Consider the following 17,434-nt stretch of genomic DNA (forward strand, 5'->3'; position numbering starts at 1 on the left):
TATATTACTATTACCATTATTATTATCATTATTAGCATATTGTTCTCATTATTATTATCATTACCATTATTATTATTATTATTTTTATCCTTATTATCATAACTATGTGTCCGCTAGTCCTTAAAGAGATTATTGTGCAGTAGATGGGCTGTCATCTACTCACACTCACAGCCAGCTTTCTGGGCCCCGATTCAACAGATGCAGATTTGGATAATGGTAGAGCTGAATTAGACAAAAAGGAGCAGACCACACAATAGTGTCCATCAGCCATAATGCTGTTATTCCTTAGGTTTATCGCAGGTGTGTCTGACAGCCCCAGCGTAAAAGGATACACCGTAAGCTGACAAAAAGCCCTTTTTCGTTTTGACACGGAATTTTTTTATTTCCTCAATCAAAAGCCTGATTAGAATTTAGATCTAGGTACCCCGGTATCCTACTAGTGTGGAAAAAAACAAAGTGAAAGTGTGACTAGACTTAGTTTTTGAATAAATTAGAATTCAAATTTCGGGAGAACGAGATTTTTAAATGGAAACTGCTGTGAATGAAAAAGTGTTTTGTCAACTATGCTGTGTGAACCTAAATGCAGATAGACATGCCAAAAATGTCAGCACGTAAAATCACGTACCATACTTTAGCACTTAGTACGCTTTCAAGCATGTCAACATGCGGTTATAAACATCTTTAAAATGTTAACAAAAATGTAGCCACCACACATTTACATATATATGTACATGTACAGGCGGGTGAATGTGCAACTATGTAATATGGCTTTGGAAAACCATCCACTGTTTGGCAATATTCTAAATTTGTGTTGAATTTGTTTTTTTATTGATTCATTTCATTTTGTTGTTTTTTGCTGTTACTGTTGTTGTTGTTTTGTATTTCCAAATTATATGAATAATGTTGGCCTATACCATGCTCATGCAAAATCTCCAAAAAGTACTATCAGCATCCCACATTAAAAAGTCTTTTCATACATGTACACTACATCTGTATAATATGGGATTTACCTGTACCAGTAAATGTACTAAGTATAAACTAAAGTACCACTCTCGGTGCTTTTCATTATCATGTCCCCTATCAAAGTCAGTTTAAATTCACCAATCAGGCCACTCCTTAGTTTGAATTTAATATATTTTTAAGTTTAAAAACTTCAAAAGGTTAAAAATTACCTGTATCGGTTGGACCTGAGGTCACTTTCTGAGAGCATTAAAAGAAAGTTAATGTTACATCATTTCCCAAAGGAGGAATAAGAGAAAAACAGGAGGACGTTGGGTTAGTTTGACATGTGTGCAAGGCTGTACTCAGAGAACAAAACTAGTCCTTAACCTACTTCACTGTCACTGTCAGCATGACAACGCTTTGGGTTGTACTCTTGGACAAGCCTGGCAGTGAAGGGGTTAATATTAATAATAATAAACAAAATACATATTTTTCTATTTTTTGTCTTCCTTCTGAATTGTACTTTAAGATAACTGATTCCTCATCACCCAGTGCCTTACAATTACTGTATACTAATTGAATATTTGGAGTTGAGCAAGATCAGACTTCTACACTTGAGCCACGACCAACTATTTACCCTGTCCAGCTATAGATATAAGACAGACTGTTGGTACGGTATATCCTTTGAAGATTTTTTTGCTAGAGACAAGTCATAAAAGATAACAAAACTGTTTTAAAAATCTGTACCCTGCCGTCTGTAAATGGTACTTTTTAACCTGGACAGCAGAGTTGTGTTTTGTGATCAGTGAAAGCAACAAAAAGAGATGTCTTTTTGGTTCTGCCTCAAAAGTAGGCTCCCACAACAGATAACTGAAGGCCATTTTTCACATGCAACCACAAAAATATTTGAGTACAGTGGAGTCCACTTATAACGAGTCCGGAAAAAACGAGAAGTCTGTTATAAAGACACGATTCTAAAACCCCGCTTTTTTCTCTTCTTTACCTTTGTAAATAAAATACTGCTATAGCGCTATCAGACATACACGCGAGTCATTTATAGCGGAATATAGCTTCTGCTGTGCACAGTGCATGGGCCAATTATACATAAAGTAAAACCTCGCCAGTTGAGAAAGTTGTTGGTGATCTAGCGAAACAAAGAATGGGAGAGCCCATGTGTGCCAACAATGAAGGCTAGAGCGACTGAGCGGGGAGGGTGTGGCATGCGCAAACAAGACGAACGCATCGCATGATAGGCCTAGTTTAGATTATAAAGGCCTACCATGCCTCTCACTTCTCCGATGCAGGGATGGAGAGGTCACAGTGCTGTGATGGATGGAGCGAATATATGACGTGCGCAAGCAGAAGAGGGCACCACAGGGCGGGGGTTGGGGGGGTGGGGGAAACACAGTGGGCGAGTTAGCCCAGAGCCCTTTCTTTCTGATCGCCAACGCTGAGCTGTAAGTTCACATCGCTAGATCTAGCACTAGAGAAAGAAACCTGATTCAATTTTTGATCAAGTAAGACCTAGAGGTCATGTTGAAACAAAATCATCATCAGGGGAGATAGCAAAAGGAAATAAACAGAACACCAAACTCATAGATTAGGCCTACTTTATAGTTTCCCTTGAATTTATTACTGGATCCCTTATAGCGAAAATCCTGCTATAACGGACATTTTGCTCCGGTCCCCTCCCTCTCGTTATAACAGGATTCCACTGTAAAAGCCTCTGAAGATGCATTCTTTCCTTGAACCATTAGAAAAAACAAACAAACATTCTTGAGCAGTGCAACAATTATGGTTAATAAGACATTCAGACAATCTTATTTGGAAGTGATTACCACACTTTTTCTATTTTAGTAGGTCTTTTTCATTAGAGTAAAATGTCTCATTATCTTTTGAATTTCTAAATTCAATATGAAAATAGAACATAGGTAATCATTAATTCGTATTCATATACATCATCTCTCATCATCTCTTTATTGTAAAATAATCATGTTTGTTCCAAGCACATTTGATATATTTTTTTTAATTACCCAAACATGTGTTCAAAAAGAACAGGAAAAATAGAGTATAACAAGTATTTAAGACTGTAAGTACAAGCAAAACTATCTTGTTTAGTATTAGTTCTTCTATGGGCATTACATTGTCAAACTATTTTGTCAAGGTTTCAAACTCATTAAAATCTGGATTTATATTATATAATTTATATTATATAAATTACATGTACAGTGTACTCTTTAGGCTACCAAACAATTGAAATTAATTCGTGCTCTGCATAAACAAGTTTTGGCCTGTCCTCTTCAAGAGCTACTTATCTCTAATACCACAGCTTTAAACTTGTGAGTGTCTGATAAATAAAATCAATGTGCTAGTTATTTTGAATCCCTTATATTGGTAACCACATTCTTAAGTTAAATAAAAACGTCTCCAATCATGAGAGCAGCTGTTGCTTGTATTCATTTCATCCCTGGGGTTTTTTTTGTCATACTGCAAGTCTATGCATTCGAAGTGCAAAGAAAAGTTGAAGTTATTTCATGCAATCATCATTGCCTTTCTCACCCTAGATCAGGGTGCAGGCCACGAACAAACGTTTCCCATATTTCCCTTTCCAGGGCTATTTTTTCATGTACTGACTGCATTAACCTGGTTTTCTGCGGGCAACATACAGGCTCAAGATCAGTGACCTGAGATATATTTCATACTTGTATACACCTGTGATACAGTACTGTACACCGAGGGTTTTTTTGTTTGGGTGCAATCGCAAATATTCAAGACATTCGCAAAATGTTGAAACGGAAACCAGTGCAACGGAACGCATGGCACAGGGAGACTCAAATTGTAATTCACAACATTCACGAAATACTCAATAGGTAAAACTTTTTTTTAAAAGAGCATGTGAAAAAAAAGGTGTACAGTATGTATTCCCTTTGAGAGCGTAACATTTGTATTTGTTATTGTTTGAGATAAATGAATGGAATTTGATAACAAATAAACATGAATATCATTCCACATCCAATTCTCCAGGTTGAAACTTTATTCATTTCATATATCATATCACAGCACATAATTTATATACAATATTCATTACTAAAAATACCTACTAAAGGTGGAAATATAGTTCACAATCACATGATATGTTTTTCATGAGATGACGCACAATATACGTGCAGTGCTGAGAAACTGTTGCAACTTCATCACTCAGAACATCACTGCATTAAATGTCAACAGACTTAAGGCAGACAAAAAACTTATCAGTGACTTTTTTTTTCATCAAACAACTAAATCACTCTAGTGGAGCAATCAGCACTATACTGTCACTGTCAAAGACTTGACACAAGGAATTGCAACTAGCTCTCTTCATAACTATTTTTAAAATATACATTATGAACAACCCTGTCATTCATATTAACTTAAGACAGACGAGATGAGAGAATTTTTGTGTGAAATTTAAACCATAAATAAAGGACTGCACTCAGCAATATAACTAAAGAAAGCAAAATGGATTTCTCTTTAGCAACTTGAAATTTAACAGACTATCAGGATATTCAATCATTTTTTTAAAACATTTTTGTATTTTTAATTTCTCTATATCATCCTATCATATTGCAGCATAAAAAATATTTATTTTTTTATTATGTCCTGCCCAGGGCAAAGAGGGCAATACTATCAGTTAAAAGCTAATTAAGTAAAATCTATTCACTGAGTCTCCACATAGCGCATACGAGTGTCCTTATGTGTTTACCCGAACTATGAAAGAAGTAAGATCGACTCTCACAATGCCACTTTTCTAAATAGACACCCTGGAAATAAACACTTTTGTCATCTTCGTTTGACCTCCATTCAAAAGTCCTTGAGCATAATATGACCTCGGACGGGACTTAACAATTCCTCCACTACAATTATAGCATCTTCATCAATGTGAAAATGTTGTCCTTTGAGGACTTTCTCAGATTTGGGAAAAGGAAAAAATCAGAGGGTACTATATCCAGTGAATAGGGTGGATGTGGGAAAATTTCGTAGCCACAATGCTTTACTGTCTGAGTAGCTTATATGATTGCTCTGTGTGCTGGAGCGTTGCCGTGAGAACAAGAGAAACTATCTTATAGTATTCAAGAACCACATTCACTAAAAATGCTCTCAAGTTCTCACTGTTCACTTCATCCTATAATCTTCAGGCACTGTCATTCAAGTAGCAAAATACACACACATCAAACTCTCCCTCATTAACTCAAATTTCCTCTTATTTGTTCATTCACACATTATCAGTACAAAAGTATAGACAACTATTGTCAGTGTCAGAAGAAAAACTCTCAAATCCATTTGACCTGCTTTACAGGGTGGGCAAAAAAAAAATTAATAATGACTTATTTTTGTTGTGACAGCGATGACGTATATATGTATATCTTTGAGTCATGTCACATCTTTATGATGCTATAACCTCCCACAGGCCTGAGATAGTGAAACCATCTTTCAACTTTTCAACTGCAAGTCCAAGTTCGTCAGAAAAAACGGGCTCTCTGTCTTTCTCCTTGTTACCATCTGCAAAGTATGCCTGTAAAAAAAAACCCAACAGGTTTTGTTTAGATTGTTATAAAGATTTGTAAGTGTTTGACAGATTGTGATGGTTTAGAACAAAGGCAACAACAACCTTACAGCAAACTGACATGTTACTTTAACCAGACTACTTCATTTCACCATCTCATCATTACTTATTACTCCTCAAAACAGAATGACTTCCCAATTTCCATTCATTATAATAATAATAATAGATAGCATTTGTATAGCCCATATCCCCGCTCAACAGCAGGCTCTATGCGCTTTACACTATATTATTACACCAGCAGACCGTAGAACACTCCGAAACATTCTCAGCTTCCCGGGGAGCATACAGTGCAAGCAGCTGATTAAGCGCTCAAACACTAACAAACTGACAAGATCTTTCCCTGTCTATAGCTGGGTACCCATTCCCACCTGGGTGAAGTGAGGAAAATTCGTGTAAAGTGCCTTTCCCAAGGACACAACGTCGGGCCCTTGACGGGATTCGAACCCACAACCTTACGGTTGCGAGCCCGAGAGCCTAACCACTAGGCCACCGACGCCATTATATTGATCTGGCCTTTTTTTATTCACCTAATTTTTCCACATGAGGGGAAGGTAAATAAATGCACTATACACCAAGAATTACAACCCTTTGAGAAGCGAGAAGTCCCGCACTAGCATCGAAACTCAGATGTATACATGCACAATTCACTAGTGTGTTCCGTCTCTGTATCTTTCCTCTTGTCTTTCTTTTTCTTCATTCATATCACAGGACCAAGCATTCTGTCTCTCAAATAACAAACTTGGAATGTTACTTTTAGGATACTACTTATTTTAACTCACACAACAATAACAATGAACCAAGTTATCAACCATTTGAAATTACTGACAAATATATCATAATATATGTATTCCAAAAAGCAAGCAACATCTCGCTGCTCACCAAGATTCGACTCTTTAACTCCAACGTCAAGTCTGTGCTCCTCTACGGCTGCGAAACTTGGAAGACAACGAAAACAGTACTGAATGAAGTCCAGACTTTCATCAACAGATGTATGAGGAGTATTCTAAGAATTAAGTGGCAGGATAGAATAAGAAATGAAGAACTGTGGGAAAGGACAGGACAAAAGGATATAGAAGTAGAAATAGGACTAAGAAAGTGGCGATGGATGGGACACACCTTAAGAAAGCCCAGCGGAAACATCACAAGACCGTCACTGCAATGGAACCCACAAGGAGCACGAGGCAGGGGTAGGCCACGGGAAACATGGAGGAGATGCGTGGAAAGGGACATGAGAGAAATGAAGCTCACTTGGAACGAGCTAGGAAGGATGGCTCAGGACAGAGATAAATGGAAGGAGCTTGTATGTGGCCTATACCCTGCCAGGGGTGAAAGGCATTGATGATATGTATTCCAAACAATAAGAAAAAAAACCTGCCAAATTCATGAAATATCAGACAAGGCTAAACAACAAGTCATATGACAGACTATGACACAAAAACCACTATGAACTAACCGCAAAGGCATCAGTCTGTGAATCGTACTCCACTTCCACGTCATCCTGGATTGGTGCACGCGTGTTCTCCTCCAATGTCTGCGGCTGATGAAAGAACGCAAAGGCAGAAAATTTGAACTTTCATTTAGGTCTTCCTTTCAGAGTGGTTTTTGTTTAATTTCCATTTCATTATTGACGGAGGATATCTATAAAAATATTCTATGCTGTATTTCAGTGGTTGATGGTTTTGTGGGAAGTTAATTACTAGCTGTGAATAGACCATCAACACAAAAGGATATTCAGTATTACGATATAGAAAACAAAGCAAGAAAAGAATAAAAAACAGAAAAGAAATAAGACCTCCTTCCAGTCTCTTTCAACCACAAGCAGATGTAACTGTCTAAGAGTATATCAAACAAGATGATAGTGACGAAAACAAAAAATAAGCAAGTGTAAAGATACAGGCAAAGCCCTGAAACTAAACAAACACACATTTACGAAAAATAATTACTTTCAACACAGCCAAATATGAAGCATGCAGGAATGGACAAAACACACAATTTTCACTCTATAAATTTGGCATGAACTAGGCATAGTTAGACAAAGCAAGCTACTTGTAAGTAAATTCTTTCAAACTTTTCCATTTACATTCATAATACATCAGTTCAACTCATTTTGAGGGGCTAAGTTAATAAAAATGATAGTTGAACGACATAACATTTTTAAGCAAAGGTACAAAAAGAAGTTTTACGACTGCTAATGTTTTCAAGATCATGAACAGAGGGGTGAGCAAGTTTTGTTAAGTAGTATTTTTAAAAATAAACAAAATAACATGTTCATACTTTCTTTTACAATTTTTTTTTCTATCAGTACCTTTTCATCCACCTCAAACTCGACACCAAATATGGGGCATGCACTGTACACCCGATGCAAGTTTTGAATCATTTTGGCAGTCGCTTGAAGTTTTTCCATAGGATCAATCCTGAATCCAAGGACGTAACCACCACTCTGAAAAAAAACGCCCATGGATAAACTTACATATTACATGTGAGACATCATGGTGAAATCAGGCCCTCGTCAATATAATGAAATCAAAGATACCAGCATTTCAGTGTGGATTTTACAGAAAAACATTCATTAAATAATTTAAAGCACAAAAATGATTTTCAGTTTACAAGGACTCTCAACCCATAGAAGTCACCAAACATTTGTAGCCATTTTCCCTCTTATTTTACCACTGAAATCAGGCAATCCCACTTCCTTCAATCGCAAATATATCTACTTCTATTCAATATAGATGGGAATTTTTTTTCGGCGAGAGACAGACAACTGAACAAGCTTTAAAAAAACACTAATAACTCCAAATGTCAAAAAATTAACGTGCGCCTGATTCCACCGCAACATGACACATATGTCCACAAGATATGTAATAGCTCAGTGACCGGCAATCCTGTGGCTGACTGACCAGCAAGGATTTTGACTGATCCTGATGCAAGAAAGGATAATTACATCTATTACAGAGTCTGGAAAAGTCTCAGTTCTAACCAACACACTAACTCATTCGCCTCAAAAAAAAGGAGGGGGGAGGTAACTTCTATTCAGTGAATGATGAGAACAAAAAGATTCAATTTATAGAAGGCTTGACAAATTTGTTAAGCGGCATACTTCATTCTAATGGCTGGTCCTGGGACCTTCTTCAGTTCTTACTACAGAATTGACAAGGGAACCAAATTTACTACATAAGAACTTGAAGATACTCAGTATGTACTCATTATTTAACACGATGACTGAATGTTACAGTTTGCCAAACAAAACAAAAAACCACACACACAACAAAGCTCTGACAGCTCAAAACTGAAAAAACACTCTGTCCAACTTGACTAAAGACTAATTTTAAAAAAGCTAAGAATCTTTTGAACAGGTCAAGAAATGTGTGCACTCACCATTGGTGTAGTTTCAACAACTAGAGCAATTCCAAACTTTGAGTCTCTGATTTTGACAGTTTTCTGAGGGAGTAAAAAGTAACAAGATTTAATTTAAGTGGACAAAATGCTTATAGATGAACTACAGTCTATTATCCTCAGTATACAAGTTAGAAAGCAATTTAGTAAAACGCCCACTGGCAAATTATATAAATTAATTCAAAAACTTACATATAGGTAAATGCATATATATACATACAAGCATACTTCTTTCTTCTCCTACACAATCAGAAACACATACTTACAGACACAAACACATAACTGTGCGCACACACATAAACTCACTCACAGACACACATACACACAAACACACACATAAACATGAGAAGAATTTTATTGAGTATTTCTGTCTTACTTCTGGGACATTGTAGCCCTCACAGTCCAGAGAACTTACAGCAGGGTCGAAGCCTGCCTCCTATATGATCTACATTGTGTCAACAGGGGGATAAACCCAAATCTATTTTTTTTAAAGACAACTACAAGCACTAACTACATCAAAGTAAAAATAACCACTCACCATTTGCAAATAGGGGATGCTGACATTGAAAGATTCATTGATGTTTGCATGCCACATGAGCCTCACATTGGTGATGTAGAATGTGCCCAAGTTGCCCTGTGATCCAAATTTCAGTTATTAAAGTTAAAGCAGAAACATTAGCTGAGTAAGAGGGACTAAAGAGAAATTATTCTTTTAAAAGATTGCAGCAGACAGGTAAGATATGCTTAGAAAGTCAGGAAGAAAAACTACAAGTTAATTGAGAGATAAACAGGGATGTCAAAGTTATTTCAAAGTTTGAAAAATGGATAACTAGTAACTGATATTTTCATTATCTTGTAAATAAAACAATATGTAGAGGACTTGCTGGTAATGTTCATTCAAAGCCAACAACCAATTTTCAGATCTCTCCCACAGAGGGCTCAAGTGGTAGAACTATTAGGTAGCTCAGGTCTATGGATACAGTATTTAGGTGAGTGGTTGCTGAAGCACATCGCTGAGCAAGACCAGTTTACCCTCAGTAAAAGAAGAACGTCACTGTGCTGTAATATGTGGTAATTATGAAATATCAAAAATGTATTTATGTACAAATTGTTTTCGTAACTGTTGTCCAAATTTTTTAACCCTTCCAAATACAGAACAACACGTACTTGGAATACCTCGAGTTTCCTGATGTGAATTCATCTGACCCAAAGCTGCACCTGTAATTGAGTTGCTAAGGCAAAGGATTATGATAATGGAGACCCTAGTTGGAAACCACTTGCAAACCAAGACTGTTAAATAAAATGCTCAACAACCTTTCCAAGAGAAGATACAGATGTTGATCCCAATGTCCAGTTCCTCAATAACCCCAAATGAGCTGAAAAGAGTAAAAAAAATTATCAATACATTCAAACTTACTTGATCACTGGACAAGTTCCAAACTCCATTCACTTTGTCATAGATTTGTTCTTGAGGCAGGAGCCTCACTTGCTTGTCTTTGATGAGCGCCCCACGCAGCTTGAGATCCCTGTACATCTTGGAAGTCTCGTAAGCTCTGAAGAAATAACATCAAAAGAAAGGTTGGAGAGAAAATACAGATAGTAAAGAGGATCACACATAGGTACTGAACATTTTCACTTATCAGTTCTACTACAGGTCCTCATAGAAGTCAGTTCTCCTCCACGAAGCATGTACAGTACATGCAAACATCTTGTCAAGGAAAATCAAACTTCATAGCTACATGCACTTTTAGAAAAAGGACTTATGAATTGGAAACAGGACAACACCCGACCAAAATGCAGACCTAATGATGCAATGCTTAAAGTAGAGGAGTTAGAATCAGGTTGTGAAAGGACAAAATAGGCCATCCTACCTCCTCATACATATATACAAAAGAAGAAAAGGCTGAAAGCTCAACAGTTTTTCTTCGATTGTACAAATGTGTCGCGACACGATGGAATCAGGCGCTTTTCAATTTTCTATCACGTAGACTTATTAGTATCATCTAAAAGCCAGTTCATTTGCCTATCTTTCGATGAAAAAATGTCCATTTATCTTGAAAGAATTTGAGATATTTGTGATTGAAAAAGGCGGGGTCGCCAGGTTTCAGAAGTAAAATTGGCGAAAAAATGGCCACTAAGGTTAGTGATTTCCAAAGCTGGAAAGTCCTTGGAAATGGAAAATTTACATTTTTGTGTCTTTAATCAATGTTTTTTAGAGAAAATCCACACATAAATGTGTTTTAAATGGACATAAACGGCGTTGAGCCAAAAAAAAGAAAATTTTAAAAAAATTGTCCAACAGCCATAAAAATGCCTTTTTCTATGATTTCATTATTTTGACAAGCGCCTGAATTCACCATGATGCCTCACAAATGACTTCATCACACAGAGCTGAAGGGTTGTTACTTGTAAGGCCACGGTTAGGACAGACACTCTCAATTTTCACTACAAAGAAGTTAAAAATTTGTAGCATCACTTGGATTTAACTAAAGAAGTTGATTTAACCTTAATCTCCATAATATAAAAGTAAAGATGAAAGTCATCAGTCAAATTATGCACAAAATCCTCATTTAAACATTCGTTCAAAACATAGCTCACCTATGCACAGAAATGATTGATGTGAAAAGTCTTGGAGACCCAGGGACCTAGACACAGAGGGAAGACAAAAGCATATCCAAATTAGTGATGCAGTCTGAGACATCTGTACATCTTAGAAGTCTCATGAACTCTAAGAGACATTTACAACAAAAGAACAGTGCCAGTTGAAGAGAAAATATTCACAATGATGAGGAACACAGAGAGGGTTTCAGTTAGGCATTGACAATTTTGACTAAAAATATAAATAAATTTGCACACACATTATTATAACATTTGTAGAGATGAATTTCTACACAATAAAAGATCAAAGAGCTGACAAACCTCATGGCTACAAGCACCATTAGAAAAAGGATTTATGTTCTAGCACTAGGACAACACCTAGCCAAAATGCAGACCTAATGATGCAATGCTTAACTTAAAGGAGCAGAGCTAGTCACAGGATGTGACTTATTAAAGAACAAGGCCAACCACCCTCCTTCCACATACATGAAGAAAAGGCTGAAAATGAAAAAAAATAAATTTAATTCAAGTATCTTTAAGGTGTTCAAACATTCTAACTCAAAAGAAATACTGTAACAAGACTCACCAAATTTGTGAAGATGAATTCAAAACGAGTTGACCCACATTTGCAAAGAATATACAATGCTTCCACTGTGCCTCTGAGTTTCTGTAAATAGTACATTGATTGATATGTGATAATTACTATTAACTTGATCTGCTATACAGCCCTACGAATGAATATGAGCCCTTCTAAACCTTTCTGATTTTGCACTGATATTGCAGCTGCTTCTAAACATAAGCACAGAGCTTTCAAGTTACATTACAAAGGAACACCAAAACCATAAACACCAAGAATACTTTCCACATTTATGAAATTATGCATTATGTGTCTGTCCAAAAGCTCAAGAAATTTTCTAAAGAAGGAAAACAAAAGAAAAGACAAAAGCCAGACTGAAAATTAAAACTCCCATTCCTTTCTGTTCAAAATTCTCATAGACAGAATACACACGCCAATTTTCTCCTCTGGACCATAGAGTATATACAAAATTAGATGAAAACAAAGTCTGTAACAATCTGATAGAATGATGTACAATTGAAGCAAAATAAAAGTGACTGAATACACTCACAGACTGTGCTGTTCTAGTTGAGATTCCTATGACACAGTTGAAGCCAATGGCTGCAAAAAAGTGTAAAAGAATTCATCTCTATAGTAGCACGCACATATAACAAACTTCTAAAAAAAATGTCTGAAAGAAGATGAATGGATTAAAGATTAACGATGTAAACATCTAGAAGGCTATACAAGAGACTGACAAATTTTACCTCTCAAGCCAAGAAACTGCAAATATCGTAAACATATAGTAACTGAGCTATTTTTTTCTGATTTTCAATTTTATTTTTTTTACACTTCACAACCTAAGACAGTGCCTTGTAAATTTTAAAAAATTGGAGGAAGTTTTTCCACAGCTGCTCAGTGGAGGAATTCCCACCCACAGCGCCTGAAGAGAGGCACCTACTTAGACATTGACCACATTTAAATCTGGTCTAAAAACACAAATTAAAATCCTATTTCACTAACAAATTTGATTCTTGTTTTGACAACAGGTGTGATAAGTTGCCACAATGATTGTCTTTTTGCAGGTGTACATGTATTTGAAAGGATTGTTCTATGTCGAATGGGCCAGTATGCATGAAACGTTTAATTCAAATCTTATTTTATTGTGAAGCGCCTAGAGCCACTTGGGGGGGGGGGGGGGGGGGTGTGCTATAGAAGTGATCTTTATTATTTATGGCTTTTAGCGCCTCAAATATAGAGTAGACATACAAATGAGGGCTCTCATGGCCTAGAGGTTAAGGTGTTCGCTTCTCATTCGAAGGTCTCGGGTTTGAATCTCGGTAGCGAATGAAAATATTTTCTTCTCTAAAATTGTCTCCTTTCTCCTCATTTCCTGCTCTCTAACATCATCTGCTTTCATCTCCACTTTCTGCCCCCACTCCCTCTCTCCTTTGCCCCCTCCTCTAGGAACTTGACTCTTTCTGCAGCTTTTCTACTGCTACTCCCTGGCTCCTTCTTACTGCTGTCTTTCAGCCACACCCCTGATCTTATGGTAGGCTCAGAGGTCCCGTGTGCAAGTTGCACACATTAAAGATCCCTTGGTGGTCTAAAATCGATAAGAGTAGGCTTCGGCTGCCACCCAGGCAAAATTCAAAATTTTCAACCTACTGAAAAGGTTTAATGTGTCCGGCGCCCTCCTATGACCTTATGCAGTTGTGAGCGCCGTAAAACACCTACATTAAAAAAAAAAGACCTAGGCCCTACATATAATTATTTACAACTGCAATTTAGAGACAGGTCATAATATAACTCAAACAATGCCAGGCTACAACAGAAATATTGCAAAACCTATAAACATCCTTATTCAGCATTATTTCTTCTATGTCATTTCAACTTTAGGACTCCAAATGCTAATGGAAAGCATTATAAATGATTATCTTTTGTAAGCAAATTTTTTACAAACAACATTATGAAATACAACTCTGATACAAAATATTAAATAAATTTGCAGTAAGATTCAAATCGCATTTTAACACTTTTATGTTCATTGTGAGCATTGTCTTACTTACATAAATTGGCTCTTGGCATTTCAATGGAGTGCCATATTATCCGTAAATTTGTGACCATCAGACGACCTGAAATAGAAAGTCATATTATACAATCTTCATTTTTGTGTAGGAATTTAGTGCTGCTTAGCTAAAACAGTATCGGAATGCAACCAATACAAATCTGAATGATAATGACTTTTGAAATAAAAGAAGGTAAATGAAATTTAATTTCTGACAGACATAAAAGCTGAATATATGACAAAGGCGGTCCTCTTACAATTATGCTTTTCCCTTCAATACACTCCAGCTACCAACAACCACCAACTTTTGCATGCATTCTTGTTAACTTTAACTTTCAACACAGAATGAAAAGAAGATTGAGAAATATGCAGAACTCATACCTTACTCTTTATCCGCCTTCACAATAAAAGATAAAAACCAGTATCATAGAGACATAGCATCTCTTTCATTACTTGCTCTACAGGAACAATTTACTCACCTCTGTCTCCATTGTTTCCTTTTGTGTCCTCAACAGCATCCAACTGATCAATCAACTTCTCTCCTGGTCGCATTTTCATTTGACTGAAAACAAAATTGGCTCCTGAGACTCTGAATTTCAACTAGTCCACTAAAAAAGCATCACAAAGTTTTCTCAAAATTAGACATGAGAGTGCCAGAGCTTATAATTTGTGGTACACTGATTTTATCCCTTACAGTACAGAGAAAATGATATCATTCTTTGAGTGTATGCTCTCAAGACCATTGAAATGAACGGTAAAAAATTAAAAAGATCAAATTTAAGTGTAATATAATAATAATAGTCCAGTGTTGCTTTGGTGCCTTCAAGTAAAAATGAAATATAAGTAAGGCCTACTTGCTCCTCCACCCACATCACATAGAGAGGTACTAGTTTAAACCCAACTGAAGTTATTTGGGGGTACATATCAAAATCAAAACAAATGCTGAATCTTGATTTGGAAGAGAGAATGTAGAGGCCTCTAATCCAGTACCACTATAGGCCTACAGGTTTTAACATTTAAATATATGTAATCGATGAGCTGGATAGAGTAGGCCTACTTTGGCAAGACAAGGCCTTTAAAGAAGAGCACTTGAAATGTAACAAGACAGTGGGAAACAGGAGAACAATTATTTGAATCATAACTTTCTGTCCTTAGAATTGTGGAACAACTATTATATCAACTTTATATATACATATATATATGTGTGTGCATGACACGGACAATAGATCTATATGAGAGCAATCTAAGATAAGAAATTAAGAACAAAAAAATGTAATTTTTTACTTTAAAAGATATTAGATCTTTTTAAAAAGTCAATACTATACACAAGGAGTTCCGCAGAGGACCTGCCTACTAACAAACACAAAAGAGGGGATGTTTTGAGCAGGGAATAACTCTAAACCCTAACCCTAAACCTAACTCGGTACAGTTTGCTCAGTGGACCTTGTCACGGTAAGTGCCGGCCCAGTGCAGAACTCCTCCGGTCAAACAATTATCCATTTTAAAATTTAAAAATTGGGAACTGTGACTGGCCCAAAGCATAGAGAGAGGCCCAGCTACTGTTCTGTCATAAAAATCTGTTTAGAATGTATTGAACCTTGTTAAGAGTCGCAGCAAAATGTTCGGCACTTTTCGGTAGTTCCCACCCCCAAATCATTATTCGCCGGTTGTGGCCCCAAGGGGGTTTCAGGCTGACCGGAATAAAAACATTGGGGGGGCATGCTTCCCAGAATTTTACCATAATTTGATGTTTTGCAGTTAGGTTTGATATCTTTCGCTCGCCGTGCACCAAACATTATATAGCCTAGATCTAGATTCAAGATCCAAATAAGGGAGGTGGGAACAACCGAAAAAGCTCCAAACTGGACCAAATGTTGTTCAATCCTCCCTTTCTCAGCAGTGCTGGTTGCAAGAACAGGACACTGAAAGTAGATTATTTTATCAAGATCTAGACCTGATGTTAGTTTTCTTGGAAAGTGAATCTCAAGACTGAAGACTAGATCTAGATCTATCTAGATTCTAGATCTTCGAACTTAAAATTTTAAAGATAAAAATATTTGTACGATTTACGACACCGTTGTTGACCGAGAAATTCTTTAAATTCTTTTCTGCGGGAAGGAGGGGTGGGAAGAGCAACGTATGACATTATTAATGCAGCGCAAATGCTACAAACTACTAATAAGAGTACAGATTTTTGCAAGTGCTTTTACCTTGAACTAACATCAAACCGAACATCTCGGTCTTCCCAGAGTGGTTCCACCGCCATTTTGACGCCAATATGTTACCAACGAGAATGCGGAATAAGAAATCTTGTATTCTGAAGACCACGGAAAGAAACTATTCGACTGGTCGAGTCGAGAGTCGAGAGCCGAAAATCGATTTAGTAGGCCTAGTAGCCTAAGTGGGCCCAGTGGTCAACTCGGAAACTCGACGCTGACAGACAAACTCGAAAACGAAGGGGGTTCAATATTGTTCATTGACAAAGAGTAGTCAACTTTCTTTTAACTTAAACATTCAGAGCACTCTTTGTCCTTTATGATAGCCATGGCCATAATATAACAAACGGGTTTTGTTTTTTGTTGCTATTTGTTTATTATTTGCTTTTTTACACACTCAAAACTGTCAAAACACTGTTTTGACCTGGTTTTCGTATGTCCTGCTTCTCTTTTTAATTTTTAGCTGTAAATCCTGCTGACAATTTTTTTAAACATTTACAAATGAAGATGACCCCGACCACTATTTTAAATTGCCCTCCCCCTCTTCTCCCCCCCCCCCCCTCTCTCTCTTTCTCTCTCTCTCTCTCTCTCTCTCTCTCTCTCTCTCTCTCTCTCTCTCTCTCTCTCTCTCTCTCTCTCTCTCTCTCTCTCTCTCTTACATTACATGTTCCCCCTTTCATTGTTATCACCACGCCATATAGGCAGTAACTAATACCCAAGTTACCCAAGAATAAACGAATCGGAATGGCGCCTATGCGTTTTGGGTGGTATCGTGTAACTCCTGTTTATGACACAGCACAAGAGAGAAACCAGTATAAATTAAGTAGTAGTAGCCACACTACATCAATCTCATTTATTTGTACACATGCCGCATAGGTTCAACTTCTCTTTCAACACTGCAAGGTTGTCTAAGAGGCAGGACTTCCAAATTGAACATCCATCCGTGATGGGACCGAGCCAATACTCACGATGTGCTGTGCCGATTTGTTTACACTTCCAATTATTCTCATGTTCATTTATTTATTTATTTATGTTTTGGTAAGTGTTTTGTGGCGCTC

At 36.9% G+C, this 17,434-nt stretch overlaps 1 protein-coding gene across 1 annotated transcript; it reads right to left on the minus strand.

Annotated features, from left to right (window-relative positions):
• Nucleotides 1–3,953: 3,953 nt before the first annotated feature.
• Nucleotides 3,954–16,469, minus strand: LOC101851540 (Bardet-Biedl syndrome 5 protein homolog). The gene is made up of 12 exons (XM_005088975.3): nucleotides 16,371–16,469; nucleotides 14,640–14,722; nucleotides 14,162–14,227; nucleotides 12,664–12,713; nucleotides 12,123–12,203; nucleotides 11,537–11,583; nucleotides 10,356–10,491; nucleotides 9,477–9,572; nucleotides 8,921–8,983; nucleotides 7,851–7,985; nucleotides 6,999–7,082; nucleotides 3,954–5,494 (listed from the first exon to the last, which is right to left on the minus strand). Exons 1-12 carry the CDS (start codon nucleotides 16,424–16,426, stop codon nucleotides 5,366–5,368), a joined length of 1,026 nt encoding a protein of 341 aa, XP_005089032.1. The 5' UTR covers nucleotides 16,427–16,469; the 3' UTR covers nucleotides 3,954–5,365.
• Between the last annotated feature and the right edge of the window lie 965 nt (nucleotides 16,470–17,434).

This window comes from Aplysia californica, unplaced genomic scaffold (assembly GCF_000002075.1).
Source record: "Aplysia californica isolate F4 #8 unplaced genomic scaffold, AplCal3.0 scaffold00002, whole genome shotgun sequence".
In the NCBI taxonomy this organism is placed as follows: Eukaryota; Metazoa; Mollusca; class Gastropoda; order Aplysiida; family Aplysiidae; genus Aplysia; species Aplysia californica.

Coding starts and splice junctions, on each gene's coding strand:
- LOC101851540 (XM_005088975.3), bottom strand. CDS start 16,426: ATGGCGGTGGAACCACTCTGGGAAGACCGAGATGTTCGGTTTGATGTT. Junction 14,723..16,370: donor CGGTTTGATGTTAGTTCAAG/GTAAAAGCACTT, acceptor TTTTGTTTTCAG/TCAAATGAAAATGCGACCAG. Junction 12,714..14,161: donor AATGCCAAGAGCCAATTTAT/GTAAGTAAGACA, acceptor ACTTTTTTGCAG/CCATTGGCTTCAACTGTGTC.